The sequence below is a fragment of the Microtus ochrogaster genome, chromosome 1 (genome assembly GCF_000317375.1).
Source record: "Microtus ochrogaster isolate Prairie Vole_2 chromosome 1, MicOch1.0, whole genome shotgun sequence".
NCBI classification, from domain to species: domain Eukaryota; kingdom Metazoa; phylum Chordata; class Mammalia; order Rodentia; family Cricetidae; genus Microtus; species Microtus ochrogaster.
In genome coordinates, this window is record NC_022009.1 from 55998825 (window position 1) to 56013485 (window position 14661).

At 40.3% G+C, this 14661-nt stretch overlaps 1 protein-coding gene across 1 annotated transcript in view; it reads right to left on the reverse strand.

Moving 5' to 3' along the window:
• Ttc6 (tetratricopeptide repeat domain 6) overlaps positions 1 to 14661 on the reverse strand; it is a 152590-nt gene that overhangs the window by 92151 nt on the left and 45778 nt on the right. Inside the window, exons 4-5 of the mRNA XM_026789898.1 lie at positions 10400 to 10530; positions 5825 to 6016 (exon numbers count right to left, since the gene is read on the reverse strand). Coding sequence (XP_026645699.1) covers positions 5825 to 6016; positions 10400 to 10530 — 323 coding nt within the window. The remainder of the gene's footprint in view (positions 1 to 5824; positions 6017 to 10399; positions 10531 to 14661) is intronic.

Here is a 14661-nt window from a genome sequence, read left to right on the forward strand (position 1 = left end):
CAGTGAAATGGCTTTTGTCATCACCCCTCTGTGTGGTGATGGAAACACACGAGAGATGGGGCTCCACAGCTAAGAGCGCTTGCAGCTCCTCCACAGTTCCCAATTTTATCTTCAGTACCCACACGGTGATTCACAACACTATTAACTCCAGTTCAAAGGGATCTGACACACTCTCCCGGCCTCCGTGAACATCAGGCATGGGCACAATGTCTAGCACAGACATACAGGACTCTCTGATATAATACCTCGGGTTATTGCCTAGATCACACAGCAAGGTGGTCAAGAGGAGAATACCATGAGGTCAGGAAGAGGCTGACTACTGAGAAGTGACAGACAGTAAGAATGAGGTCCCTGATACCCAGGCAGGGAGGAAATAAAGAGAAAGAGGCAAAGCCCATTATGAATGGAGTACAACAGATCACAGACAATGGTATCCTACAGCTGGCAACAGAAAGCTTTAGCATGAGACAAGGGCACATTCTAGTGGGCAGGAAAGTGCAGTGAGTGATGGGGAATTACAGAGAAAACAGGCAACATTCAGAAACTCCAAAGCTCTATGGACTTGCAGAATTAGCATAAGGAAGGCTCTCACAGTTAGTCATGCCCTCCCTCGAGATTCCTGGAAGGGCACAGGCACTGGTCAAGTCATGTAGTAAAAACCAATCCCCCACCACACTTTGAGCAAATACTCTGATTCCAAACCTAGATGGCAATAAAACACATGTGAGCTACAAAGGGTGAGTGAGCATTTGTCTACCTATGCAACCAGGGACTGACAACAGGGTAAGAATATGTACTCAGGACAAAGCATAAAGAGATGCAGCAAAGACCAGAGTGAGATTCAGGGTCGCCTGAGCCTGCATCCTAACCAGCTGTGTGCATATGAACCCGTTTCCTAAATGCCATGCTGCAATTTCTTCATTTGCAAAATTAAATATTTTATCGACTAAATCCTTGTTAGTATGAACAACTCTCTTTGGTCTCTGTTACATAATTTTTTTTCTTACCAAATATCACTACCTTCCTTGAAGGAGTTGGAAAAACTTCCATGTACACTCGTTCTTCAACCTGATTTGTAAGTTGTACAATGTAGAGATAATAATGCTGAGATAATTATACACCTGTCTCGGCACAGGACATTTTATACCTCTTCCAAGGAGAAGAGCTTTCAAAATAATGCAGTGCAAGGGGTGAAGTAGCCTAGGCAGTGCTGGAGAGCTCACCCTGGTGGTGAGGACAGGAAAGGTGACTAGCAGACTAATGGTCTAGGAGGTCCTTCTGTCCATGTGTTGCTTTCATTGGTTAATGAATAAAGAAACTGCCTTGGCCTAGTTGAAAGGGCAGAACTTAGGGAAGCAGGGAAGACAGAACTGAATTCTGGGAGGAAGAAAGGCAGAGTAGGAGACAGACGCTATAAAGCCGCCACCAGAGTCAGACATGTTGAATCTTTGCCGGTAAGCCACTGCCATGTGGTGATATACAGATTAATCAAAACGGGTTAAATCAAGATGTAAGAGTTAGCCAATAAGAAGCTAGAGCTAATGGGTCAAGTAGTGATTTAATTAATACAGTTTCTGTGTGGTTATTTTGGGGTTAAGCTAGCCAGGCAGATGAATAAGCAGCTGCTTTCCCTTGCAACAGACTAACCCTGCAACTACCAAGAGCCAGAACCAAGGCTAAGAGGTGGCCCACCCCAATATACACCCCATCTATGATCTGCAGGCCAGACCTGCAGAGCCAAAGCTGCAGGATCTCCAGGACATAAGGCAACAACAGGATATCCAAGAAGAAAACCAGTGAGGGCCCAGCATCAATGGTGTGGCAGAAACCAGAGGCCTTGAACCAGACCAACGACTCTTTGTAATGAACACTATGTCACACAATAGCATCCATGGCAAGATATTTCCCTTTTTTCCTCTCTATTAAATTTTATTTTGTGGGGAGAGGGATATGGGGGTGAGATACATGATGTGAAAGATGCAAAGAATAAATAAAAAAGAATGTTTAAGAAAGAAAGAAAAAAGAGGATAAGTCAAAAAAAACTGGAAGAAATGAGTAAATCCCTTAAAGAAGGCCAAGGAAAACCAAACAGTTAAATAAACCAATAAAATGTTAAAGACATTAAAATGGAAATAGAAGCAATACAGAAAACACATACTAAGTCAGGCTTGGTGGCGCACACCTTTAATCCTAACACTTGGGCGGCAGAAGAAGGTGGGTCTCTGAGTTCAAGGCCAGCCTGATCTACAAGGTGAATTTCAGGACAGCTAGGGCCATTACACAGAGAAACCAAGTCTTGGCGAACAAAAGAAAGGAAAGAAGAGTGGGAGGGAACGAGGGATGGAGGAAGGGAGAGAAGAAAGGAGAAAGGAAGGAAAAAAGAAGAAAGACGAAAAAGAAAAAAGTCAATGAGGTGATTCCCAATGATATTTTATTTACTATACTCATAGATGGGTGCCTAGGCCAATAGCCATTAGAGAGGCTTCCAGGCTTCCTCTGGCAGCTGATCAGAGCAGATTCAGAGACTCACACCCAAACATTGGGCAAGAACTCAGGTGGAACACCTTAGAAGAATGGGAGGAAGAAGCCACAGGGGTCAAGGACACAAGATCATGGCTGACAAAATCAACTAAGCAAGGCTCATAGAAGCTCACCAAGGCTGAAGTGGCAATCATCAAGCCTAAACGGATCTTTGCTAGATCCTTTGCATACATGTTGTAGCTGTTTAGCTTGGAATTTTTGTGGGTCTCTTAGCTGTAGGAATAGAGGTATCTCTTGACTCTTTTGCCTGTTCTTTGGACCCTTTTCCTCCTACTTGGAGGCTTGATATAAGGGTTTGTGTTTAGTCTTATTGAATCTAATTATACTGTATTTGGTTGGTATCACTGGAAGGCCTGCTCTTATCTAGAGGGAAGTGGAGGAAGAGTGTATCTGGGGGTCCAGGGAAGAGGGGATGGGGGTGCTGGAAAGAGTAGAGGAAAAGAAACTGAGGCAGGGAACTGGGAGGAGAGGCTGGAGTCAGTATGTATTGTATGAGAGAAGAATATAAATAAATAAATAAATAAATAAATAAATAAATAAATAAACAAACGAGTGCAAATCTTTACTGTTCTATTAAAATAGTCTTGGTATTTACCACAAATAATAATAACTATGTGTAGAGTTAGCAAAGCACTAAGGCTTCATACCCACAAGTATTATTATGATTTAGAGTTAACTACTCTTATTACAGTAAAGCAAATCCACAGTCAGAGATGCTTGCTTTATTTTCAGTTACCTTTCTCCAGAACTCTGGAAAAATTATACATTTCTCTGAACTTGTAGGCTTAGCAGACAGATATATTTTTGAAAAGGTTAAGCTATGTTTAGCAAGGTAATCCTCAACAGACAGATGCTAGAGAATTAAATATTCAGTACTTAAATTAACTTCTTATTTGGCACTTAAAAACAAATTGGCAAGAATTATCTTTATCAAACAGAGCATTTACTTACTCTCTTGGAAAAAGAAAAACTTAGAGCTGGAAAAAAAGCAGCATTGTTCCAGCAGTTTGCTGACTAACAAGAGCTGGAAGGACCCAAAAAGATGATTGGCCCCTAGACTGTTAAAGGGAAAGCCTTGAAACTAGAGAATTTTTTTCAAGGATTCATTAGGGGATTGGACATTAGTGGCAATGAATCTACATGCATGTATCAAGCCTGGGTTCAATCTTCAGTACCAAAGAAAAAGAAGGAAGTAGAACCCTAAAATGACTAGACCACACACACTCTGTATTTTGTATCTCCTTCTCCCCTCCCCCCAGATTTAGGCTGCTATTTTTTTTTTTTTTTTTATCAGATGCACCAAAACAGTTTCCAAATTTCCAAACCCCATTGTGGTGGTTTGGATAGGAATGGCCCTCACAGACTCATGTTTTTGAATGTTTAGTTCATAGAGAGTGCCAATTTTAGGAGGTATGGTCTTTTTGGAGTAGGTGTGGCTTGTTGGAGGAAGCATGTCACTAAGGGAGTAGACTTTGAGGTCTCCAAATCTAAGGTATGCTCAGTGTGGTACACAGTTACTTCTGTTGCCCGAGGATAAAGATGCAGAACTCTAAGCTACCTCTTCAGTTCCGTGTCAGCCTACATGCTGCCATATTTCCTGCCATGACAATAATGGGCTATTTAGTCCATTTTATTGATTTATTTATAAGCTGTAGGTCAGCCCCAATTAAATAGTTTCCTTTATGGGATTGCCCTGGTCATGGTGTTTCTTTACAGCAATAGAAACCCTAAGACACCATACATTCATTTTAAAAAATTACCCCTGACTTGATAAAACATGTATATTGTGATTGGCACATTAGTACTGAAAATACATTGCTTCAATTAAAAATTAAGTATGATAATGGCTTGAATTCCTTCTTTCAAAGAGTCAAATTAAACTTCGTTATGGTTGCTGGACGCTAAGAAAATGGGCCAGGCAATGGTGGTGCATGCCTTTAATCCCAGCAGAGGCAGGCAGATCTCTGAATCAAGGCCAGCATGTCTACAAAGCAAGTTTCAGGTTAGCTAAGGCAGTTACACAGAGAAACCCTCTCTCCCCACCGAAAAAAAAAAAGAATGAGTTTTAAACTGTAAAAGAATATATACAGTGCTCCAATTTATACTCAAAGCCAATCAGAACAAAGGGGTTCAGAATATACTATGAAGAGTAGTAAGCCTTAGTAATTCAGAAGTACAGTCAGAAGTGATCTTTGGAAATCTTATTCTTGAATATCTTGAATAAACTCTAATTTTAAAAAGTGTCCCATTTAATTTAATATTTATTATTAGGCAGGTAATGGACTTTTTTCTGAGTCCTCCCAATCTTCTGAAAGGTTGAGACTAGAGCACCTGTCAATGGTGGACAGGAGACACACTCCATGGAAGTGAAAGCTCACATTTTGGGTATGAGGAAAATAGGGTGATAAAAGATTTTTCTTTATATGCATGAGAATAGGAAGGAAGACATACAATACTAAAGTAGATATCAATATATCTGGGGTCTAGGATGTTAAAATTTAATTGGGGAGCTGATTAGAACAAATAGGTCAAGTATGATGGCAGAACTGGGTTAGACATTCCTGGGTTCCATTCAGTACTCAGAGATAACTTCAGTAAACTTCTTCATGACTAAAATGGAAATTATGACTTCTCCCTTAACAGTTGAAAATTCAAATAGAAAACATGCAAAAACAGGTAACACCAAGTTTGGAATATTTTTGCTACTAAGCAAATGTTATCTCTTTCCCTTCCTCTCCTCTTCTGAGAATGTTGCAGATCATGTACCAATCACAGAACAATCTGTGAATTCCAATGGAGGGAAACACAAAGAGACATGGAATGAACTCCAAAACCATAGCCCTGTGTACTATCCATGATCAAAACATGACAGTGGACTCCAGTTCAAACATATGCTTGTGTTCTCATCCCCAAACTGTGAGTCTTTTAGCTGCATAAAATGAATGAAGGGCTTAACTTTCATGTGCCTCCGTTTCCACATCTGTACCCCAGGTTGGTCATAAAGTAAAGAAAACAATTAATGAAACAAAGACAGACAGATGCTTGTGAAACTAGGTTCATCAATCAAATTGATAAATTACTGCTAAGGGTGAGTGATATGGCTCTTGGTGTTCTTGAGTTGAAAACTTAATTTCCAATAAAACCATTGAAGGTAGGACCTATAAGGCTACATCGTGATGGCTCTGGCATCAATGGATTAATTAGAAGGCTTTCTCTCTTGCATTCTCTCCCTCTCTCTAAATATTCTTGACAGATTAAAACAAAATAACCGGAAAATGCTTACCTATCTCGCTGTTCATCTAAGCAGCAATCATCTAAGAGTGACGTTCCCAATAGCCCAAGCATGGCCTTGTGACCTGTTCTGTTGGGGGTGTGGTACGCTCGAGAAGCCAGGTGCAGATCCACAGGCAGCTCTGCAGCTGGGACTGTGGTGCACAGGTCATGGAGATGAGGAACTGGATGGGCCTGTGGGATTCTGTAAGAGGAAAGAAAGTGAGCTTCTTTCATCATTTTATGGGTGTTAGATAAATACATTGATACTGGCAGTTCAGTTCGGGCTCTAAAACAGTGAAATGTTGGGATCGGACACAAAACTATAATCATGGCTTATGATAAATTTAATACTGCAGTTTTTGGGAAATGCTTAGAGCTTCAAATTCATAGCAACCAACACCAGCAATGAACAGGTCTAAAGCAAACGCATTCCTCCAGTGGTCTCTCCTCATTTAAATTCTGTAACTCAGTCTAGGGTTCCTAAAGAAAAGATGGAAGAATACCCATACTATAGAAGTTCATCTGTGGAACATGGACACTGTGTCTTCAGGTATTACATCCCTTCCCACTCCCAAAAATGTGCCTCTCTCTTGCAAAGAAGTCATGATGACCTGATTCCTTGATGCTGCATGCCACCTGCCATCCAATTATCCCTTTAAGCATCCTAGTGTGTGCCAGGCTGTGTGCAGGTGCTCTACACATTCTAACCCTCATAGATGTGTACCAGAGAGATCACCCTTTCTCTTTCTTTCTTTCTCTGGAGCAGGCCTAGCTTGGCTAGATCCCCAAATTAGCAGTTCCTGGGATACAAGTGCATTATTGCTCTCTGTAAACCCAATGCCTTTCCAATTAATTCAGACTGAGAATTCCTGAGACGTGTCCTTCATCTGAAGCTATTCCATGCCAGCTCTCCACTCCACTGGATCAAAGGAGCTTGCCATCTGTAGGCCATGCTCTGCAAGACAGAGCCAGCACCTCTTGAAACTCTTCATCCTCTCTGAGCTTTTCAGAGCACCCTCTAGCCCCAGATTTCCATCTTTCCCTCAATTCTGTTTTAATTTGAAGTCTTAAGTTCCCCAGTTCGGTGTGCCTCCTAGGTTTGAACTTCTCTTTGAACACTGGCAAAATCCTCTCCAGAGGGATTTTTTTCCCCTCTGCTGAATGCTCCAAATCTTATCCCTGCTATCACAATTAACTAGATTTCTCGTGCTCAAGAGACGAAATATTTGACATCTCTCCTTCACTTGCAAAACCAAAGCAAAGGAGAGGTCCGTCCCTTCTCTATTCATTACCAGCTCACGCCAGTCATGGTTCTCCTCAAAGATAAGGCTTGACCAGGTGAGCTGGGTCCCATGCTCTCTGTCTTTTCTCATTTGCAGATCCATCTTTGCTCCCTTTACTCAGCACAGCTGTTCTCTGTTGCTTACTATGGCTGTCTGACATCTCTAAGTTTAAAGGCATCCTTCCTGGCTTCCAGCACCCATGTTAAGAGTGTAGTTCTTGGATTGTGCTGCCTGCATTTAAATACTTGTAAAATTCTCATTTGACCATGGGTCTTGACTTAAGAAGAGTAAATGCATTTAGACCAGTTTCTTGCATAGCAGATGTCAACTGCTATCAGCTTGAAGGACAACACACAAAGACATATTGCTGTCTGCCCTTCCGTTCATGTCTAAACATCCTTCAGACAAAACCTTGATGACAGATGCCTCTGACAAGTTCTTTTTTTCTTTCCTTCACTTTCTGCTTTATTCCCTATCCCCCTTGATTATGGAAGGGGGTCTGTATTTTATAAATCTCTTTCTCCATGCATTGTACTATCCCTGTTTTTTTTTTTTTGTCTGTTTCTTTGGTCCTTCACAAGTGTCCAGTGCTGATCTGTATACTGGCTCATGTGTCTAGAAAACACCAACTAGCAGCACAGTATAAAGAATATAGATTTTGGAGTGGACAAGGGCAGGGGCAGAAGCTTAGTTCTTGAGCTTGCAAGTTATATTATCAATTTCTCTAAAAACTTATAGAAAAAAAGGATGGAATAAAATTTTTTGAGATTTTAAATTTATGATAACTGGGGATTTTTTAAAAAATAAAATGGATATTGGATATTCTAGGGCTGTAGAATTACTCATTTTATTTTTACTGTTACTGAATCGCATATACAGCATTTAGCCTATAGCTAGGCACACATGTACATTATTCAACCACACACAAAGCAGTCTATAACTTTTCCAAAATAGCATAGAGTCCATAAGGACAGGGTATGATATTTGTGAACACTGTGAGGGAGGAGAAGAGGTACATCTGAAGTCAGCGAAATGTCTGAGATAGGAAACCTAACTGGGAGTGTGACAAGCAATGACCAGGAATGCAGGGCTATAGGTTCTCCCTTACTAGAAAATGGAGAGAAGGGGGGAAGTAGAGATGCGGGGGGGGGAGGAGCAGGGAAAGGAACAGAAAGGTAAGCTCCCATGTCAAGCTTACTTGAGCCATCATCCTGTTTCAGACAGGTCCTGGCTAGTAGAGTGTGCCTCAGATTATGCTACTCATTGTGGTGTGTTGTTTGTTTTGTTTTGTTTTACTTAAAAAAAAAAAAGTATTGCAACTATCTAAATTCTGATGTTCCCGTCAGTTTAACAGCACAGATTAGCAAACGAACCTTCCTTGGTATACTGAGCTAAACAGCAATATGCTGCAATGAGGAACTGAGTTCTCAGGGCTTTGTGGGTTAGTCACTGGTGAGAAAAGATAGATTGGCTAAAGACAAAGGAGCAGTGTATTAAAGACTTTCAGCAATATTTTTCCAAGATTCTCTTGTATAAAATAAATTCTTTAAATGCCCTATATTTCTTCCCCCGGACTTCAGTCTAGTTTCTCTGTTATGGGGGTTTCTGAAAATTAGCTTTCGTGAATTAAAATAACAAATATATATCAATAAGATCTGCAAATATTTTTGGCATTCTCAAGAAAGCCTTTGTGTTTTTACAGCACACTCTCTTTAAGCAGGACTATTTGTCATTCTTTGAAACGCTAAGACATTAAAAAAAAAAAAAAGACCCTGACTCTGTGTGTGGCCGCACTACTTTGCTTAATGCACTAAATGCAAAGATTTTTAGGGACAAAAAGAAAAATCAAGAAGTTTCTGCTTCATTGGTAATCTGACAGTAACTATTTATTGAAGGTAAAATACTTGTTGCCCGCTGTCACTGTTTGTTTTAATACATAATCTTGCTAACTAAATGAGCTTAAAGCAATGCAGATAAGCAATGGCATGCACAGGGTCACTTAAATGCCAATTTCACTGTTTCATCAGTTGGGGAATTCTTTACCCATGAATCTACTCTCAACTCCTAAATGGTGAGTAATGTCCATTTACAAAGTTCAAGCCAGCAGTTAAGGAAAATCAAACAGGTCGTCTTCCATGTCCAGGCCTTCCCAGTTTCCTAAGCAACAACAAGAGCCAATAATTAAAGTTTCTTTAAACCTCCGTAAAGAGTTAGATGAAGGATAATCTAGAATAAAGCAGCCCATAAAACGCCAGTGGTGACATGAAGAGAAAACCAGTTTCAACAAGGATGAGTGGCAACAGCTAAACTGTGCACTCACCTGCCACTAGTGAAACTCATGCTACATTCGTGTGTGGTAAGAAACCCCATTAAATGGGCTTGTTGTAGACTTTTGTCTCATTTTGCTTTGTTTGGACAATTTTTGCCTCATTGGTCTTTTGATTGTTGGTTTCTGTTTTTGTGGGGTGATGTGTGTGTGTGTGTGTGTGTGTGTGTTTCTTGTCTTTGTTTGTTTTTGGATTTGTTCATCTCTTCCTTTGTTTTTTAGAGAGAGAAAGAATATAAAATTGTGTGAGTAGAGAGGGAGCGGTGGGAAGGATCTGGGAACAAACTGAGGGACAGAAAAACATATACTGTATTTTTAAAATATACTGTATGATAATAAATTCTCAATAATAATGAAAGAAGCTTCATTAAAGATACAGCAGGGACAGTGGAGAGGACATGAATGGACACTCAAGAGAAACTGAAATTACTAAGTTGATGAGCCTATGACCATGTCGAGTGAGGTCTTTCTTTATCATGATAAAATTAAACAATAAAGTATAGCAGTTAGTTAATCAAACCATGACCAAATCCACGATCTCTACCACGCTTGATCCCAGGTTAGAGAACGACTCCTCAGAACCAGAAACAGGGAGTGTGGAGGATACACCTGCACCCTGACTAGGAAGCCTGCCACCAGTTCTTCCTTTGAGAAGTTTCCAAATGGATCTCTACACCACATGAGGAGACATTAAGTTTTCCTCCCAACAATACGTTTTCACATATCAAGCCACTTATCTCTGGATAAGTAAGGGGTATGGGGGGCGTGGAGAGAGCTCAACAGCTAAGGGCACTTGGATCCCCAGAACCCATGCCATCTACAACACTAGTTCCAAGAGATCCAATGCCCTCTTCTGGCCCAGACACCAGGAATGCATTTGTCGCTCATACATGTATACAAGCAAATACTCATACACATAAAATAATAATAAATATTTAAAAAGAAAACAGAAAATATATAAACTTAAGGAATTTACTTTTTAATTAGTTTTTTATCCTCCTGAGATTTTACAGTCTTTCTTGGTTTCAACGACTTAACAACTGGTTTCCTTTTTTGTGATCGTTTGACTTCTCTTCCTCTGATTTGCAATAATTCTGAAGATCTCACCTTTAAAAAAAACAAAAGGCATGCCGTTAAGGAAAACCGGAATATGAAGAGTTAGAGCTTTCTCTAATTTTAATGCTATGTCTCATACATATACTCCCTATTTCCATGTGTATATCAGAATATAAATACTAAAGATAAGTTACTATTCCTAAAGCCATTCCTAATTTTATGTACATACATTATCAAAAATAAAAATGTTAGCATCATATTTTCTTGTAATCTTTTTCATTTCTGACCTTAAATTACTAAAGAAAAACACTAGATGAACCCAGGGTCTCAGGCATGCTAAACAAACACTCTACCACTCAGCTATGTCCCATGTCCCAGCCCCGTCTACTCTTCGTTTTTTCTTCATGTATGGTATGTGTGTGCATATATATGTGCGCACATGTGTTTGTGTGCATGTTGAGGTCCACGACTGGTGCTGAGAGCATCCCCCATCTCTCTCTCTCCACCTTATTCACTGGGAGGACAGTTCTCAGTTGAACTCACAGCTCACCATTTCAGTTAGTCTTGCTAGCCGGCTTGCTCCAGGGATCCCTGTCTCCACCATCTGACATTAAAAGCATGCGACAGCACCCTCCTGGCATTCATGTGAGTCATGGGGATTGCAACCTGACTGTCTCCCCTCATATCCTTCTTGCCTGATGTTTTCCCCCTCCATTAATCACCTTGTTCTCAGAATATATGGTGGTAATAATTCACACACAGGGTTTACTCCTTGGATTGATTGCTGTGTGGTTTTGTTTTGTTTTGTTTTGAGCTGAAGGAGGAAGTGGGGAGGTTTTCCCTGCAAAGGCAAAGGTATAGCTGGAAAAGTAGGAACTGGCTAGATAAAGGGAGCTCACATATTACATGTTAGCTGCAGGCTTTGGGCTTTCTTATTAGGTAAGGAGTTAGCAAATCACAAAGGGAGAACATTTCATTCTCTCCTGCAGTTCATACCTGAGCTCTGCCTACAGCATCTCCACCTATCTTGGTCATCTGCATGAACAAGGTCAGGAGCAGCGAACATAGATCCATACAGAGTCAGCCATTTTCTTTTCCAAACACTTCCATTTACTGACATTTCTGTTTTGTTTCTTTATTCCTGAGTAGAACGACTTTCATCTACCAGTCTAAATCCAAACCTCAGGAACCATAAATACAATCTATTTATGTTCCTTTCCATTTGACAGACAGGTGCATACATGACTATATGTATTACCTTGGGCCAGTCAGCTTTCCCCCCAGATAAACAACACTGGCCCGTTCAACTGTCCCTTACATGGGATGGATTTGAAGTGGTGGCTTTTCCATTCCTCCTTTAGTCTAATTTGTCAGGGACCCTCCTGTGGGTGGATGCTCAGATATAAACACAATATTTGACATATGATATAATCAGATCAACCAACTGAAAGGTGATCTTCCTATGTAAACTACCACTGTATCTGTCTTCCCTATCACAAAATGAATTATAATTTAAAGTTCTGAGGTCATTCACATTTGCTATCAAATCCTCCCATACTTCGGTAGACCCAAAGGCAAAATGTGACATAAATCTTCATACCTGTTAAATTTAATCTGACCTCTAAGCACCAAAATTTTAGACATTATCGCTGAACCCAATCAGTAAATCTCCCATATTCTCGTCCACATTATCGAGGAGTTTGCTAAACTGGACACAACCCTAGATCACACACTAATCATGTACAATATAATGCTTGACTCGGTACAAATCTAGTCAGTATTTCTAACATAATCTCACCAGCAACACTCTCAGGAGGCATTTATATATGGACTGCTGACATTCAGAGCATAGCAAATAATAATCACTAATAGTACTAAGATGTCTGTGTGCTAGATGTTAAGTACCTTCTACACCACATCTGCATAGCATCCCTGTCATAGCAAGGTAGTGTTGGTGGACGTGTTTGAAATTTCCTGCTTCGTGGAAAAGTCTGCCTGATACTACGGGCCTGTAGACTAAAGATGGATGCCCCAACAGTACAGAAGAACTTTGAATGACTGTCCAGGCAGCGAGATGTCTCTGTCATTTCTAGAGTTTTAGAAGTTGCTTACAATGCACTTCCTGTTAACATAGGTAATATTGCATCCTCCTGGGGTCTTTGATGGATTTGAAAAACAAATAGTTATAATTATAGTTTTCCTTAGTTATGATAAAAGATAAAGTAGATATATAAATATTGTAATTGTAAATCTTGCTTGATACCTGTTTTTTATATGCAATTTTACTATGTTAAAGTTAAAACCTTCGCTTTTATTTAGATAGAAAAGGAGAAATAGTGTGGGGAGTCCAGTAGATGCATTGCTTTTATTGATTACTTAATAAAGAAGCTGCTTTGGCCTGTGATAAGGCATAATAGAGCTAAGCAGGAAAACTAAACTGAATGCTGGGAGAAAGTAGGCAGAGTCAGTGAGATGCCACGTAGCTGCCTCAGGAGACAGACACCGGAACTTTGCCTGGCAAGCCATAGCCATGTGGTAATACACATAGAAATGGGTTAATTTAAGATATAAGAGCTAGCTAGAAAGACGCTTAAGCTATTGGCCAAACAGTACCGCAAATAATAAAGTATCTGTGTGTTTATTTTGGGTCTGGGCAGCAGGGAACGAATGAGCAGCCTCTGTCAACAAGGTGGCACTGCCATTATCCATCAACACAGGCAGTTTGGTAATTAGGCCCAGCTCATATGACTAGAAAAATCTGGGCACAGAGCCCTGTGGCCTATCCATGGAGCTCACAGTACGCAACATACCTAACTAATTTTTTCCTTTTGATACTCCATCTAATAAAATTCTAAGAGAAGAGAGAAGGTTGGTCTTCCATGTTCATCCCTATGGAACCCATGTTCAAAGAATTATCTCTTCCTATTAGAAGGGTTGAGGCACAAAGTTTTTAATAAGCTATTTAATCATTCTTAAGTGTCCTACAAGACCGGAGGAGCACAGAGATTGTAGAAATCAAGGTTGTTGCCCTCAGAGCCTAGAGTTTTTGCAGTTGCCCATCTCACCTTCTGAATCCCAAAGCAGGCTCTGGGTCTCTGTCATTTAACAATGACCAGCAGTAGTCTGCCATTCAACGCCACCACAAGTGGGAAGCACCGACCTGAGCCAACCTGCTCAAACAGAATTAATGCTCAAAAATCTCTCACAAATCTCAGGGTTCAGGTTTTAGAAAAAAAAAATATTCTTTCTAAACTAAAGACCACTTGTCAGATTTTAAGAGAAGCAGGGGTTCATCAGCTTCCCTTTCTCTGTCATACGTCTGTTTATTTAAAAACCTCAATCTTTTTTTCCCCAAAACTAAACTTAGGAATCTCTGTCGTCTGCTGTCATTACTTTATTTATCCATGATGACAGGGTTGTCTTTCTCCCCCTATCTCTACCTCTGCACCAAAATAACATAAAAATCACCTTTTTTGTTCTTAATCCTACAGGGGTCTCAACGCCTGAATCTCAGCCCTTCTGAGGTAACTTTCAACAGCCACAGGCCACTTTCCTAGTTATTTGTGATATACATTTTGTCTTTCATGTGTTTTCAGAATGCTGGAGAATCAGTCATAATTGTAGATTTGGGTTTAGAGACTCTCGCGGCTCTTAAACTTTCTTCCATTTGCAATCTTGGGACACATTATTTTATAGGCTGTTAATTGCTCTTCTAGAAAGCTACCCATTCCTGTTACTATTGTATCTGGCATTTCTTCACCAAGTTGCTATCACATCTATGCACTTTTCTCTGCTGTTGATAATGACTTACCTCAGAACACTAATAGGCAAAAAGCTTCTAGGAGGAGAATGGCCAATAGGCAGAGATCCTGCAGATTCTGTTTGTTGCTGGAGATCTCCCAGAATGTGTCTGAGCAGCTAAAGTGACTTCCTCTGACTTCCTCTTTCATCTAGATGTATCTATTAGCTACAAAAATAAGTTGCCTGGTCTCACAGTCTGTCTTGGTTTCCGGCACCACTGACACAACAAATAAAGTGTTTGGCCGATATGGAGAATTAAAGTTCTTGGATAGTAACTGACATTGAGTTGATACAAACAAACAACCATAAACAACCATAAAGTTCTGGAAAACACTTGCCCAACAGGGAAGCACCCACCCCCCCAGAGTTACAAGGCAAATG